We start from the raw sequence: 16,970 nt of genomic DNA, 5'->3' as shown, positions 1-16,970 counted from the left end.
GGGAATTTGTAAACCTAAGAGCTTAAAAAGACATTCAAATGCAATGTATAGAGCTTGTTTGAAAGCTGTTTTGAACAAATAAAAAATAATCAGGGAAATTTGAACAATGTGCAGATGTTTGATGGTGATAAGATTTATTGCTTTTTACATAGATAAAGGTATTATGATTATGTTTTTAAAGAATTTATTATATATTTATGAATGAAATATGATGTCAGGGGTTTGCTTCAAAATAGTCCAATGTTGGAAGAGTGGAGGAGGATATAAATGAAATAAGATTGGTCATATGCTGCTAATTGTTGAAGCTGCATGATAGGTGTAAGGAGGAGCAAGATATCACTCTCTTTGATTTTACAGATGTTTGACAAATTTCATAATAAATATTTTTTTAAAACAAGATAGTTCAGATTCTTTTTCTGTACCATAGCAACTAAGAAGGCAGTTGCTCCAGATGGTACCACTACAAACTGATGGTCCACTATTGGGCTCCATTCCTATGTGACTGTGTGGATCAGAGGCCTCCAGACCCCCATAGATAAGAATGAGGCATATAGCACTTATTACATTAAGTCATGAAAATTTGGGATTTGTTACTTCAGCATAAATAAATTCATTCTGACTAGTACAACTGTTTGTTTCAGTCTAGCTACTCCCACACTTCTCTGCTCCATCTCACAGCCAGCTAACTTGTGAGATATCAACTGATAGAGTGCTGTCTATATCTGCATTCACTGTCCCATTCTTTCAATGCCCCCAGCCCCATCCCATTCTGACTTCTCTATCTCCATAGTAGTTTTCAATAAGATCAACAATGTCTTCTGCATTGCCCAAGCCATTGAATATTCTCTAGACCTTATTCATCATTCTTGTGGTCAGCATGGTTATCTACTCCCTTTTTCTCCAAACACCTTCCTCTCCTGCTTCTTGTCTCTCTGAAGCTCCTGCTCTGTGTTCCTCTGAAGGCTTAGTCTCCTGCACCTGGAATTAAGGTTGGAGGCTCAGGCCCTGCCATCTTCTCTCTCCCTCCTTTCATTTACTCCTTATCTGAAGATGATCTCAAAGGTGTATTCACCGGTCTTAGTTCCCCTCTGAGTCCAGATCCATGGATTCAACTGCTCAACTGAAATGTCTAAGGGGTCTCAAAGGCATCTCATACCTATCAAGTCCAAATCTGAACTGGTACTCTTCCCCATTTCAGTGAACAGCCCCACAATTCATTCTAATACCTTAGGCCAAAAATCTGAGAGTCTGCCCAACAGTCCCCTTTCCTTTAATCAGATATTTGGTCTGCCATAAAATCCTTTGGGATTTCACTTCCCAAACAGCTGTTGAATCCATCTTCTCTCCATCTCCACCCCAACCTCCCACCTGGATGACTGCAATATCCTCCTGACTGGTCTCTTTACTATTGGGTTGGCCCCTTGTTTTCCTCTTTCCACACTATTGTTGGATGGTCTTTCCACAATACAAATCCAATGAGGCATCTTCTTGTTTCAAACCTTCCATGACTTCCCATTGCTCTTAAGATCAAGGTGACAACACTCCTAGCAGACACTGCACACTATCCTGTTCCTGCCGCCATGCTTTTTATTCTCTCCCTTCAGCCACTATGGCCTTCTCTCAGCCCCTTGTTCTCATACCTTCCTCTTGCCACAGAGATTTTTCACATGTAGGTTTCTCTGCCTGATGCAATTTTCCCTTCTCTAATGAACTCACACTTGCCTTTCTAATTTCAGGGTGGCTTTCTCTCACCTGGGTCAAGTCTCTCTGTAGACTCTTTCAGCATCTTATTTGTCTCCTGTGGCACCTCTCAGAGTTGTAGTTTTTCTTTTATGACTATTTGATAATACTTCTCCCTCGCCAGACTTAATCCACTTAAAAGTGCGAATGATCATTTCTCATCATGGTATCAACAAAACCCAGCATTCTTCCTGTCGTATAGCAGACACACATAGATTTCTTGAGTAAGTAAATGAAGTAGTGGTGAGTGTCTGGTGATGGTGCTTTGATGCTAGTGATGGCAATGGGGGGCGGTCCATTGTAAATGGCATAGTGATGGTAGTGATAGTGACAATGACAGTACCCACCGTCCTCCACACATGCTTGGCCAATCGACACTGAGTGGACCCACACAAAATGGAACACTGTTGAAGCTGATCAGTTCCAATGGCAGCGATCCAAAGGGACCGCTCTTTGATCCAGGAGTTGCCCAGCTTCCTAAACTTCCCACAAATCTTGGGATTTCTTTTTTCTTCCACCTAGGCTGTACCCATTCAAGTAGTGCTTCTCCCTCCTTTTAACTTACATTAACAAGGATTGATCTCTGTCCCTTGTAACCAGGTAATTCCTGCTAGAAAAGAAGGGTGAAAAAAAAGCAAGGTGAACTAATATGGAGACTGCTCCTTCTCTCTCTGGCTTCTTACTTTCCTTGGACCTCTCTCCATCTCCACTTACTCTCTGGGTGACCTCATCCATTCTCAGGCCTTTAAAAATCATTGCATATACTTATAGATCTCAATCTACCAACCTGGTCCTGACCTTCTCACTGATGCCCAGATCTTGGTGGTTACTGGGCCTCTCTTACTTGGCTGTCTATTGTGCCTGTCAATCTCAACTCATTTTCCTCTACAAATCTGCTCAGCCTTGTCCCTCAACCTTGCTGACTTTCCCTATTCAATGAATAGTAGCTCCATTTTATCATGCCAGAAAACATGGAGTCACCCTTGACTCATTTCTCTTACCCCATATCCAATCCATCAGCAGAGCTTTGCAGTTTGATTTTCCAGGCATTCTACAAAATTGTACCACCTCCATTACTATTCCTCTGATCCAAGTCACCATACTCTTACCCAGGGAGCTGCCATGGCCTCCTCTCAGTCCCCTCACCTCCACTTTTACACCTCAACAGTGTCCTCCTCAAAGCAGCCAAAGCAATCCCTTGAACACATAAGGGAGCCCCTCCTCTTCCTGAACATTCCAATAGCTTCCCATCTACTCAGCAAATAACACAGCCCTGAGAAAGACCTAAGATCCAATCCCCTCCTACATCTTCAACCACTCCTCAGTCCATTTAATTCAGGGCCTTCTTTGCTTTTTAGAGAAGGCTAGTGACACTTGCTATGCTCTCTGTGGAAATGCTCTCCCCAGACCTTCACTGGCCTTGCTTCCTTGCTTCCTTCCAGCTTAGACCAGAGTAGTGCAGCAGGCACAGAGAGGAAGACCCTCAGAATGATTCCCAGGTGCCTTGGTGGGCAATTGAAGGGCTAGAGGGACCACCCCTGGGCAGGGGTGCAGGTTGGGGGCAAGGGTGCAGGTGTGGGAAGGAAGATGCCAAATCCACTTTTGGCATGGGAAGTGAATGGCACCAGTGGGCCATTAAAGGTGAGGCACCAGGATGTAGCCCAGCAGATTCATGATCTGGAGCCCAAGGTGGAAATAAGACTGAGAAGTCATGCCTGGACCTCCATGGCTGCCACAGAAAGCACCAAAAACCACCAGCCCCCGGGAGAGCTAACACTCCTGGATATCAGGAGTGTTATCATCGATGGACATCAACAACACTCCTGAATCTCCTGTGGGGAGAAGAGCCAGACCATTGGCAGCTAAGTCGGCAACTGAACTAGTGTGAACAGAGATGGTGCTGTTGACCCACTTCTGCAAGAAGCACAGGTACTGTGGGTAGTTCTGCAAGCCAGCCTTTCTCAGCCAGCATCTGGCAGGCAATTAATAAGCTTAATTAATAATTAACTCTTTAACTAAATATCAATTTAAAACAAGTGTGGGAATCAGTCTTTTGTAATAGATGCCCTTGCTTTCCTTTCTAAAAGGCATTCTTTCAAAGGCCCAGATTTCAGGAGGGCCACACGAAGCACAGCAGAATGGGGAAGGGGCAAGACCCAGCTCCATCTGCTGCATCTGGTACAACAGGGACCCTTGGGGCACCTTTCCTGTCACTTTTAGCTGTGTAGGGAAACCCTTTTTCTACTCAGTAGTTAGCACTGAGCCACTGCTGCTGGCTTCCTCTGGTCCTTAAAGGCAGAGCAGAGAATGTCCCTGCCTTCAAGGCACTGGATGCTAGCATGCCAGGTGGAAGATATTCAGAAATATCAAATGGAGAGAGACTGATTTCTGTGGTTCCAAAAGAGGGAGAAATGGGATGGGTCCAAAGAAAGCCAAGTATCCATTTGGCCTTGATGGAGAAGGGTTGGAAGGACGCTGGGGGTAGGAGCTGCATGGCCAGAGGTATGGTAGCAGAGAGGCTATGTAGATATGGTGAAGACTCAAGGGGTGGAGAGCAGCTCAAGGATATGGAGAGAAGATAGCTTGTATGTACCCTTGCTGTCATCCAGAACTCCACGACCCCAGGGGTTTCCTGACTGGCTGCTCCGGTGACCGCAATAACCACGGCGCCTGAGGGCTCAAGTGGCTGGTGGTACCAGGTTCCTGCTTTGGGGGTGTGACAGCTCAGTGTGGTTGGCGGCCTTAGCCCAGCACTGCTTGGCTCCCATGCCTCCCAGGACCCATGGAGGGGAGGCCAGTTCTGAGGGCTAAACCCCACCAAATCAGGAAGTGTCAGGTGCAGGGAACATAGAGCCAGGTTGCCTTGGTTGGGAAAGAGGGAGTTGGGGGGCTCAGAGATGTCATCTGAGGTCATGCTCAACCTTGGGTGCACCCCAGACCCCTCTGAGATGCCAATGGAGGCTGTAATGAAACTTTTTCTCAAAACAAATCTAAACTGCCCCTGTGGACATCCCACAGTCAATTGGCATCCTAGGACAACCACCAAGGACAAGCTATGCATTGTGATCCTTAGCCTTCCTACAGACTTGTGCCCAGACCATCCATTGGGTTCAGTGGAGGGGAAGACTAATGCCTCTCAATGGATAAGATGTCAGGGGCTCTGGAGCAGACAACACAGCCTTGGGAAGAGGAGAGGAAGAGATTTGACAGCTGGAGAAGCAAGTCAAGACAAGCCTAGGTTCTCCAGTAAGAGGGGCTGAGCATATTTAGGACCCTGGCAGCTGCCTCCCAGCCTCGCCACATTTGTAGACACTGGTTTTAGCCTCACCTTGCAGGTCCTACTTCCTAATCCTAGCTCCCAGCCATAACCTCCTGATTTTTAATCCTTTGTTCGTATCTGAGATACAGCCCACCCTCCTCCCACTGGGCTTCCCTTTAGGGGATCAGAGTTGAACCCGGGTCCTCCCTAGGGATCAAGGTATTCAAGTCAGCCCACCACAAGGCTGTAGGTTATTTGCGAAGTAAGCGGCCATGAGCTATTATACCAGCCTCTCTGATCCCCATTCTCTCTACAAGCCATATGGTGGGCCCTGACTGGTGTGGCTCAGTGGGTTGGACATTGCCCTGCAAATCAAAGGGTCACCAGTTCAATTCCCAGTCAGGGCATGTGCCTGGGTTGCATGTTGGGTCCCCAGTTGGGGATATTTGAGAGGCAACCAATTGATGTTTCTCTCACACATAGACATTTTCTTTCTCCCCCTCTTTCTCTCTCCTTTCCCCTCTCTGTAAAAATAAGTAGCATCTTAAAAAAAAAAGAATAAAGGCCTTGTGGTGGGCTGAATAATGGCCCCCAAAGACATCCAGTTCCTAATTCCCAAAACAGGTATGTTACCTTAGATGGCAAAAGGAACTCTGCAGATGTAATTAAGTTAAAGGTATGAGATGGAGAGATCATCCTGAATTATACAGAAAAGCCCAATATAATCACAAGGGTTTTTATAAGAGAAAAGCAGGAGGGTAACAGTTAGAGACGTTGGAGATGTTACACTGCTGGCTCTGAAGATGAAGGATGGAGCCACTACAGTGAAGGACTTCAGGAAGTCTCTAGGGCACAGAGACAGATTCTCCCCCAGAGTATCCAGAAGGAACACAGCTCTGCCAACACCTTGATTCTAGCCCAGTAAGACCCATTGTGTAATTCTGCTTCCAAGACTGTAAGAGAATAAACGTGTGTTGTTTTAAGCCACTAACTTTGTGGTAATTTGTTATAGCAGCAATAGGAAACAAATATAGGCTCCTTCACCCAGGAAATCCTAAAGAAAGTGAAGGCTCTGAATTGCAAAATAAAAGATGGTCTAGAAGTGAGGAGCAGTGTGAGCAAAGGCTGGAAGAGTCTGGGAGGGGCAGTCTGTGAAGTATCAGGGAGCAAGCCTGCTGCCCTCACCCTCATCCCAACCACTTGGACACTGATGGGAAAAAGGGGCAGATGAGCATGGGAAGTATTGCCTAAATGCCATTACTCATCACATTCTACCATCCCCAACACGGGTGTGAGGGGCAGAAATGTAGTGGATAGAAATGTATTATTTGGCATAAAAGGAAACTAAAGCTCAGAGGGGTGAGGTGACTTGCCCATTGACTAGACCCCCATCTGTCTGACTCTAAACCTCATCCCTCCTACCAGAACCTGGTATGTGTCTCACCTGAGGCTTGAGATCTGTACACCTTGCCCCCCACAACTCTATAACAGGGAGGGGGGATCACTGCATTATCTACTTGAACTCTCACAGACTTGGTGACAAAAATAGCCCAACAGTAATGAAGCTGAAGCCTCAACTCCCATCAGACCCCCAGGACAGATGGGCATCTGTTTCTAGGAGAAAAAACCTGGTTGGAGGCAACAAGAGGCTGGTTGTCCTGTGACCTGGGATCTGGCCACAACCATCTACTTCCTGTCTGGTGAGTTTGAATAACTCTTCCCCAAAGAAGCATCATCTTCCCCTTCTATTTTGGTTGAAAAGAAAAAATATACACATGCACAGTAAAGTTTTCTAAAATGTTAGCTAAGATACTTTGCAAACCTCTACCAGTGAAATATCTAGGGAGCCAAGAATTGGGTGTGTCTGTGAGGGTATTTTTATTTTATATTCTTCTATACATTTTTAATTTGTTATAATAAGCACAAGCTGAAAAATAAATTTCAAATTCTCACAAACTTGTCGATATAGAATTGCCTTGTACATACAGGGCACTAAAAGTCTTCAAAGCTGTTGCCAAATATTGCTTCTCACTCCCTTCCTCTTCTGGGTGGGGTCAACTTTGCCTGCAATCACCCACTATCATGCTACCCACTGTGGGTGAAAATGCCTGCCCACTTAAGTCGAGAAAGAGCAGGGCAAGTCCAAGCAATAAATAGAAACCTAACAGAAGGACAAACACTATATAATTCCACTTATATGAGGTCCCTAGAGGAGTCAAATTCATATAAGCAGAAATTAGAATGATGTGGCTGAAGTAGACAGTTTTAGTTTTGTTATTTTTGCCTTCAGCGATGTTTCAGGTTTGATTTGCTCTAGGACCCATTTGTTCATCTTTCTGGGGGCCCAGGATATTTGTAGAGCTCTCCTCCATATTTCAAATGAATCCATTTTTTCCTACCAGCCTTCTTCACTCTCCAACTTTTGCATCCATACATAATAATTAAGAATACAAGAGCATGGATGATCTTAGCCTTGGTCTCTAATGACACATCTTGCTCTTCGTGATCTTTCCCAATTCTTCCATTGCTGTCCTTTTATGTGTATTTTACATGTGTGTTATTGTTATGTGTATTTTACCACAATCAATTAACCACCCATTGCAAAATAAAAGAGGGAGGTGGGAGATAGTGAAGGATGAGGCTGGGAGCCTGGGGTCTTGGTGAATATTGGGACTTTGTCCTGGGTCTTTGAGAGTAGTTTGGAGGTTTCCACTTGAAGGCATAGTAGTCCAAATTGTTTTAATTCAAAGGGGATTTTAATAGTATCCTGTGAGCTGATTTGAGAAGTGTGGACCTTGTACTATTAGTAATGTAAATATAGTAATAAATGACTGTAGAATGAATAACTCTAGAAGGAAAGTATCTCAGTTTTTTCTAAGGGCTGGAGCAGGAGTCACAAAATCAGGGGAGCACTCAAGTTGTCAGTGGTGGGCCACTGCAGGCAGGTTGGTGCTGGTAGCCTGGAGCCCAGGGAGGAGGCTGGGGCAGAGATCCACAGTGGGAGCTCCCTGGGTCATTGTGAGATGCCTGAGGGAGGCCAAAGGCATCCAGCATACAGTGAGTGTCCAAATCTGAAGTCTGAGCCTGCTGCTGCTGAGGTAAAAGTGGACATGTCAGCATTCCTAAGGCCCCAATGTGTACCACCTTCTGAGCTGGGCACTGGACAGCAGTGTCGACACACACCACTTTTGGCCTGATGCAGAGGTAGGACCAGACAATGGCAGAGAGCGTAGGGAGGACAATTATGGGGTCCACACTGGGAGTCAGGGGTTGTGGTATGCCATCACAAGCAGCTGTCTTAAAATTGCTGAATTGGTGCTCCCTTCCCCCATCTGGATGGGACAGGAGAGCATCTGCAAAGACTCACAGGCCAACTGTGGGATGCACTAGGGCTTCCTCTGTGAGGACAGAACCAGGGCATCTTGAAGATAGGGCTTAGGCAAGCCAGGCCCTGAGCTCAGGGAAGGTGGGGCATGAGTGGTGGGGTCTGACAAAACAAAGCCCCTATATGCTGTCCCAGTACCTTTCAAGCCCTGGCACACAAGAGGTGATGGATAAATATTAGTTATAGTAGGGGTTCTTTTTCCAAGTTCCTGTCCTATAAAATGGTGAGGGCTATCTGGAGGCATGGATGATGTTTGGTAGACAAAACACAATGTAGGTGCTCAACCCCTCCCCTCTCTCTGCAAGATGAGGCCATTGTTGTCTTCGCAAGTTTTGATGATGTGATTGTCCTAAAAGCCGGATCAAGGGTGCTGGCAGCTGTTTGGCAGAAACAGTTATTGTCCCAACTCTGAGCTGAGCTTGGGACCCAGGGAGAAACACTAGGATTTGGGATCCTATTGTGACCGAAGAGCCAGATGAGGTCTGAATGTTCCCCCAAGACCTGTCCCAGTAGGAGCACTGCTGTGAGAAGCCATGGCTTAGCATGGGGTCTGGAGTTAGTGTGGGGGTCTGTGGCAAAGAGAGCAGTGAGCAGGGAAGGCATCCCTGTCACCCTTTGTTGCACCCACCGAATTTGCTCTGAGACTGTGATTGGCATCCATTCATAGCTATGTCCAGATGTTTTTCTGTTTCTCCAAGTCACTTCATTTGGGCACATTTGCCCTGTCTCCCTAGGCCCTCATCTCTGTGCCCTCGTGTCTCTGTGCCCTTACCTCTTTTTCTGAGTCTTTCTTTCCTTCCTTGACTTTCCCTGCTCCCCCGTCATCCCACCCATCCCCACCCTGTTCTAGCAGTCCTCTCCAGCCCCCTCCAGGCTCTTATCTGGATTCAGCCTCTGAACAATTGCTGGGAGCCCATCCCCATGACAACAGGGCAGATGGTTTCGAGTAACTGCTCCCCCACCCACCACAGCTCAATCCGTCTTTGAAATTAAATCAGCTGTGATAGCATCATAACATTGACTGGCTAGAGGGAGGGAGCCCAGGCAGGAGGATGCCTGAGCCCCATCTACATTGCCCCAGGCCTTGAAAGCAAGGAGAAAGGATGAGGAGGGCAGAACCAGCTTTCACTGTGGCTGTAACCTTGACCAAATCTCTAACCCTTGAACCCTCAGTTTTCTCATCTGTAAAATGGGGGCAAATAGCCATCCCTGTGTTTTGGGGCTAGTGCAAGTCTTTGGGATTGTGTATAAGCAAAGCACCTCATATGTGCTCAGTAGGGCTGAGGACACTGCCACTGTATGCCCAGTCCACAAAGAAACCAAACTCTGGTAGAAAACCCCATGATGTGAGTAACATTGGCTGGCCAGGTCTCAGACCTCTCGTAGTAGAGAAGTGCAGACCTAGCTCCCTACCTCTCTGTGAACTGAGATGCAACCCCCCAAGGCTTTGGTGCCCTCACTTGTAAAATGCCCCAGTATCTTGAATCCTAGTGCCAGAAGAACACATTGGGATGCCATCTTGTCCACTCATCAATGGGCAGATCACTTCCTTCTCTAGGATTTGGGTCCCTTTAGACATCCAGGGACCATGTCAGGGTGTGGGAATCCAGGAGTGGTGGGTGGAGGAGGTCTGAGGCCTCCCTGGCAAACTGGCATCTGAGGCAAGATGAGGTTAGTAGGAGTTAGTTGGCTAGAGCTGACAGGGATAGGTGTTTCAGGCAGTGGGATCAGTGTGTGTTGAAGTCCTGAAACAAGAAGGAGGTGGGGAGGGGGCTGAAGAATAGAGAGTGAGAAAGACAGCAGTAAGATGAACAAAGACTTGAAGGGAGACAGGGGAGGAAGGGGTATGTGAAGATCCTGGGAAGAAGCAGGATATGCCAGGTGTATTTGCAGGACAGTAAAGAGGCTGCTGAGGCTGGAGCAGAGTGGACAATGGGGACACCAGAGAGGTCATGGGGGGCCAGATGACACAGGGCCTTATGAGCCACTATGAAGACTTTGGCTTTTACTTTGAATGTCTTGCAAAACTCTTAAGTTTTTATAAGATCCCTCTGGCTGCTAGGATGAGAAAAGGTACAAGAGGAGAAAGGAACAGTCAGGGAGGCCAGTGATGAGTCTGGCGAAATGACAAAGAGCTCACATATGGCAGGATACATGCTGGGGCTAGGGCTGGGCCACTAGAGGGGCCACAATGTAACCCCCGTGCTCAGGGCCTTCCAGCATGACTATAGTGGACCTGATCAGCAGGTTCCAAGCCAGAGTGTGAGTGCTGGGTTGTGGAGACTCTATGGAGGGCTACCGGGACTCCTCACTGCTGCAGTCCCAGCACCCTATACACAGTAAGGCCCATAAGGGGTTCCTGGTCAAGTTCCTGTGGCCAGAATCGCCTGCTCTGGTGCAGTTTGGTGGGGCTTTCCCACAGAGGTAATATGAAGTAAGCCCTCCAAAAATAAATTTAACAGACCAAAAGGAGATGAGAAGGGTGACCCAGGTGAAGGAAACAGTATACACAAGATGATGTGGACACTGAAAGGTCCTGGAGCAGGCAGTGCCTGGAAAGGCAGCAGAAACCTTGAATGCTAGATAGGAAATCGGACTTTTGGGTGTACAGCTATAGTTGCTCCTCAGCCTGTCTAGGCTTCAGTTTCTCCATCTGTCAAATGGGCTAAGTGTTGAGACAAGGATTTAGCAAGGTAATTGGGGACATTTCAGATGCTTAGGCAGCCAGGTACATCAGCTGCCATGTTCAGTAGTCACAAAAGGAGTTGAAGCAGGGGAATGCCCTGATGATCTGTGCTGGAGAGGGAAGATCCTAGCTTCAGATATGAGGCTTGGTGAAAGGAAGGTAGCACAATGAGCCCTGGCCCTGAAGACCTTAGGGTGTTCAAGAACACCAGTTTCTTACAAGCACCCAAATCTCTGTTGTACACCCAACCCCAGGAACATGCAACCACCTGGGCTGCTGAGATGTAACTGGATTTTCCCAGAAGCTGTCAGAGCTAAGCAGACCCACTTGAAAAAACCTCAGCTGGCCAGAGGTGAAATTAGCATGTCGACAGGGGCAAAGGTCAGGTGGTTAATGCTGTAGTGGGGGTTTTGATGAAGTTAGTCCCTGCAGGACTGGAAGATGGAGTTCAGCTGTCTGTGCATCTTGGGGCTCTCCTGCCCCTTGGATAATGTGGTTAGGGAACCTCCAGCTGCCAGCCTATCCCAGGGGCTTCTGAAGGTGGGACCCAGCCAGAGCCTGGACTGAGGTTGGAAATGTAGCTGAGCATCCAGGTTATCTACTATATCCTCCTGGACAGGGTACTTGCAGCACCCAAGGGTTTTTGAAACCCCAAAAGATTTTGGGGTGGTGCCCCTTGGCTTTCTAGAAAAAGCCTTTAACAAGCTTCTCTGGAAGAACTATCACTCAGGCCTACCTCTGGGCTTTCAACCCTCCCACCGTTGGTGTTTCTTATCCCAGCTCTACTAGAAATGGGGAGGAATTTATCCCCAGGTGTGTCTGTGCTCAGGCTCCACCCTCCCCTGTTTCAAGGCCTCCTACCATCTCCCATAATGAACTTCAGAGGTTATTCTCTGAGCATACTTGCCATTCCCTGGAACAGTCTGCTTCCATTTTCTTTCACTTCACATTACTTATTGAATACCTAATACATGTCAGACACTAGGCTAGGAGCTGAGATGCATGACTTAGCAAAATCTGATTAGGTCCCAGCCTAATGGCAATCCTAGCACTTTTCCTTGTCATGGCCATACGCCTCTCTTTCCAGCCTGGGAAACTAATTAATGACATAGACCTTGTCACTAATTAGCCTTAAACCCTGAAACCTGCAATCACCTTCTTTTCTGACTCCAATCCCCAAGGAACTCCTCTCCAAGTCTCAGTTTCCTGTTGTGTAACATGGGTCAATGACCACAGTCTGGGAAAGTTGTGAACTTTAAATAAAACTGTATGTATTCACTTCACTGACCTTTTTTCTTTTCCTCCAAACAAACAGGCCTGTTCTTCCCTGAGGGTCTTTGCTCTTGTTGTTCCCTCTCCCCAAAATGCTTTTCCTCCAGATAGATGCATGGTCCATGGTATCACTTTCATTCCAGTTTCTGATAAATGCCACCTCCTCAGAGAGGCCTTCCAGGACCACCTGATTTAAAACTCCCCTGCCCATCATTTGACCCCATCCTTCTCCATCAGCTTACCTGTTTGTATTTCCTTTCTCACAATCATTACTACAGGGGACAGTAGTCTACACACCTGCTTGTTATCTTCTCCCCGCAAAGAGAGTCAGCTCCACAAGGTAAGGATCCAACAGCTTTACCCATTGCTGTATCTCTAGGGCTTAATACATATTTCTTGAATTGAATTCAATTAAAAGTGCCTGACACATCTTTAAGTTTGAGAAGTTTGAGATTGTTTCAACATAAAAATGTATTTAAAATACATATTTTTAAAAGACTGATATTCAGTAGGCCCACAGGTAATCAGAAAACAGTTTCCCCTTCTTCAGCACCAGCACCCCTCCCATAATATTTCATTCCCCCTTAGGGAATCTGCCTTGCTTTGACTTGGAGAAAGCTCTGCTTCCATAGGGGCCTACTCCTTCTGATACCTACTCCCTGTAGTGAGTTCTAGATCTGATCTCTGCACCACAGACTCATTTGGTCTCTTTCTCTAAAATAGCCCTGCAGAGACTGAGGGACAGCAACTGGAGTCCACAAGGCTGCCTTTCTCCATGCTGAGTCTCCCCAGCTCCTGAGAGGATGGAGTCTCCAACCTTTTCCCCACCTTAGCCACCACCTCTAGACCCACACCATGTTGCCCCTACCCCTCTACCAGGGCAGCGCCTGAAGCTAAGCACAAAGTGGGATCAGAAGTTCTAAAGAGCCCTCCCTTTCCTGAGGTCACATAAAACTTCCCAGGTACTTTTTTATTAACACCTTCTGGTCATGCAAAGGTTGGGACCCACCCATCGCTGATCCAGCCAGATCTTTTCAGCCTAACTTCCTTCTTCTCTTTAAAGCAGAATTATTTACTCCAGTTCAGGATTGGGCATCTTCTTACTTCTAATTGGGCAACTACTCTCGGATCTGCTCCCTTCCAGCTGAGTATTATCTGAGAATGTGAGGCCTGTGCCTTTTGTAGCTCCTTCAAATCTTAGGTACCAATATTGAGAGTACAGTGCTGAGGACAGAGCCCTGTGAGCCAGGTGTAGAGGCTTCACCCCAGCTCATAGAAAAATGTATACAAGCATGTCTACACAACTCTTTCATATAGCACCCTGAGCTAGATGCTAGGGAATAACAATGAGTAAAATAGAGCTCTTATTTTTGAGAAGTTTATGGTTTCCTGGGGCTGCACACTGTAATCAAACTGTTTTCTACTTCTTCATGCCACAAATACACAGACAGAAATGTATGCATAGTGTCCATGCATATGACACAGTACTGCCCACCCACATAGGGTCACTTGGGCATCCTTTGAGAAATCATACAATAGGGTCCCCGTCCTCAGAATACCAGCTAGTAATTCTCACATGTGTCCACCATTCTGTCTGCCCACAGTGGCCCGTGTACCAGCAAATTTCCTCTTTCACTGCTCCCAGCCCACAGCCAACAAAACTGCTCAAAGGATGCCCACCACTGCCTCAGCTGACAGTGCTCACTGCTAGAGTGCCATGTCCAGAGCCTGCCCTAACTCTGAAGGCTGACCACCCTCAGGTCCAAGTCAGGAGCACCACAGAGGCAGGCAGGGGCCTCCACCCCAACTGTCTCTGGAACTCACTGAGCAGGCCCACCTCCTGTCTCTCATCTCTTGCCCCACCACCCAATTCCTCCCTTTATTGGCCTGCCCGGAATCACCACACAACCCCCGACACTCAATACTCACACATATATACCTACACACATCACATACACCACAGAACACACATGCCACAACCCCATATACATCATACCCCCTACACATACCACAACACACACCACATCACACAAACTTCATGACATACATACCACACCCTCCCACATACCACACTGACTCACATATCACATTTACAAGCACCACACATCCTCATACTACATCACAAACACCACACACATAACATATACCACCCTCACATACCACATCACACACAACATACACTTGTACATATCACACTCCATTCACACACATCACACATATATTGCACCACACATACCACATGCTCCTACACACCATACCCCCACCACCAACATCCAGAAACATTCATTCTAACAAATATGGACTCTGCCCCCTTGTGCCAGGCATCGCTCTAAATTCTGGACAAGGCTGGTGCAGGCCTTGCCCCCTTGGACTTCAGAGTGTTGAGATGCACACATTTTCCAAATAGTCATATAGATGAAAATGTAAGGACCATGGAAAAACAGGTGAGGGGACTATAAGAAAGTAGAGCAGGCAGGTGGGGAGCTAATTCAGAATAGGGTGTCAGGGAAGAACTCCTCAAAGAAGCGATGTTTGAGCAAAGGCCTAAAGATGAGTGGATGTTCACTCGGGAGAGTAGCATGTGTGAAGGTCCTGAGACTCTCAGGCATTTGGTGCAATGAAGGAACAGAGGGAAGGACAGTAAGGGTACAGCTCAGAGAGTAAGTGTTGATGGGAAGTGAGACCAGGAATGTGGGCAAGGCCGCGTCACCAGGGCCTCATGATGAAGATGAGGCCTGAGGTCTTTTGCTTAGAGCAGAGAGTGCCAGTGAAGGTTTAAAGCCAGGTAGGTAACATGATGCATTGTGGGCTTTGGCACAATGACCACACAAGAAGAATCGTTGCAGGGATCAGAGGCTAGAAGTTGGACCCAAAGCCCTGTGAGGATGATGAGGCCACACTAGAGTTTATAGTGGGTATGGAGGCAGAGGGCTGGACAGAGATGTATTGATGGTCATGACATTTATCAACCCAGACAATACAGATGGGATATCATAAATCACCTGTAGAAACTCTCCTGTACCTTCCCCCAGCATACCAGATCTGGGAGGTGGTACCCACAGGCCTAGAGGCACAGGCTCCTCTGCACATCCACTCATGCCAGTGCCAGCACTGTGCTAGTACACTTAGACACCTTCTACCCCCAAAACTTGGCTAGCTGTTTCCATGAACTCACTTGGCATGTTTATTAACCATAAGCCTGTGGTTTCAGCCAGGTGGCAGGTGCAGGGTCTGGGTGACCACAATTACTTGTTGTCCATCCGTTTGAGCTGCTCCTTGCCATTGATGGTCACTGACTTGAGCTGCCCATCCTCCTCCACTTCCACACGCTCCTGCCCGTTTTCCATGATGCGCTTGGTGGTGACCTTGTGTCCATTAATCATCTCAGTAGATGACATCACTGATTTGAACCCTGAACTGCCAGAGCCAGAGCCCCCAAAGGAAGTGGATGAGAAGGTGGTACGGCTAGCACTCCCACCCCAGCCCAGTGTGTTGAAAGCTGAGAAGGCCTCCATGAAAGCTGGGAACTCACCAAAGCCAGCAGACAAGGCACCCCTCAGGCCATGGCCCTGACTAGCACGGTCACTGTTGAAGGGGGTAACCCAAAAGTCAAAGGAGAAGGGGTCCAGGCCACCAAAAAACTCGCGGAAGATGTCCTCAGGATTTCGAAAGGTGTAGCCAGTGTCAAAGGGGCTGTTGTAAGGGGTACTGGCCCCACCACCAGCTGCCCAGCTGTCACAGCCTGCTCGGTCATAGACAGAGCGCTTTCGGGAGTCGGACAGGACCTCATAGGCCTCAGACACCTGCTTGAACTTCTTCTCAGCTTCTTCCTTGTTGTCAGGGTTCTTGTCAGGGTGCCAGCGCAAGGCCAGCTTGCGGTAGGCCTTCTTGATGTCCTCTGAGGAGGCGCTCGACTGTACCCCCAGAACTTCATAATAGTTAGCCATACCCAGCAGGGAGTAGAGGCAGAGGTGGAGGAGAAGGTGAAGTGGGCACCAAGGACTGGGGTGGGTGTAGAGGAGGCAGTAGCTGGTATGGGTCGCTGAGCAGGGATCTTGTTGGACTATGCTGTCTCTGGGCGTGGTTTTGCCCAGCGAGTTTACCTTTTCATAGTACCAGCTTTCAGGAACACCTCCACTGAAAGAGGTGGGGGGGAGAGATACTGATGCTGTGGGACCAGGCAGTGGCAGGTTCCCCTGCAGAGCTGAGGCCAGGCTCTTTATGACATCACCTCTGGGTGGGGCAAATCCACCCCCAGGTCTGGACTTGGCAACACCCCACGGGTCAGTCTGCCCCTGTGAGCAAGGCTGGCCACCATAGTGGACTGAGACTCAGAGCTGAGTAATGATGGGGCTATTGGCTGAGCCCTGGGGTCAGCTATGGGATCCAGGCCCATGTGGGCAATGAAGGTCAGTGATGGTGGCCAAGTGGAGTGAGGGCTTCCTGGGATATGTCCAATGGCTAGATTGTTAGTATGGAGTGAGGGGGCCCTAGATGGGGGTTCAGGCAGGATGGGGACAAGAGTTCATTCTTCTTGTGCCTGATTACCTCATCAGATCCACAGAGCTAAACCCCACAAAGGTAGGGATGTTTGTCAGCATCTAGGACAGTGCCTAGCAATCAGTTCA

At 47.7% G+C, this 16,970-nt stretch overlaps 1 protein-coding gene across 1 annotated transcript; it reads right to left on the bottom strand.

The window, feature by feature from the left end:
* Positions 1-15,587: 15,587 nt before the first annotated feature.
* Positions 15,588-16,289, bottom strand: DNAJB8 (DnaJ heat shock protein family (Hsp40) member B8). Its single transcript, XM_045850342.1, has one exon. The coding sequence runs from the start codon at positions 16,287-16,289 to the stop codon at positions 15,588-15,590; it is 702 nt and encodes a 233-aa protein (XP_045706298.1).
* Between the last annotated feature and the right edge of the window lie 681 nt (positions 16,290-16,970).

This window comes from Phyllostomus hastatus, unplaced genomic scaffold, assembly GCF_019186645.2.
Source record: "Phyllostomus hastatus isolate PE091 unplaced genomic scaffold, TTU_PhHast_1.1 phas_contig_80, whole genome shotgun sequence".
Lineage (NCBI taxonomy): Eukaryota > Metazoa > Chordata > Mammalia > Chiroptera > Phyllostomidae > Phyllostomus > Phyllostomus hastatus.
Note: the sequence above shows the minus strand (reverse complement) of the source record. Positions and strands in the feature narration are given on the sequence as shown.

Coding starts and splice junctions, on each gene's coding strand:
- DNAJB8 (XM_045850342.1), bottom strand. CDS start 16,289: ATGGCTAACTATTATGAAGTTCTGGGGGTACAGTCGAGCGCCTCCTCA.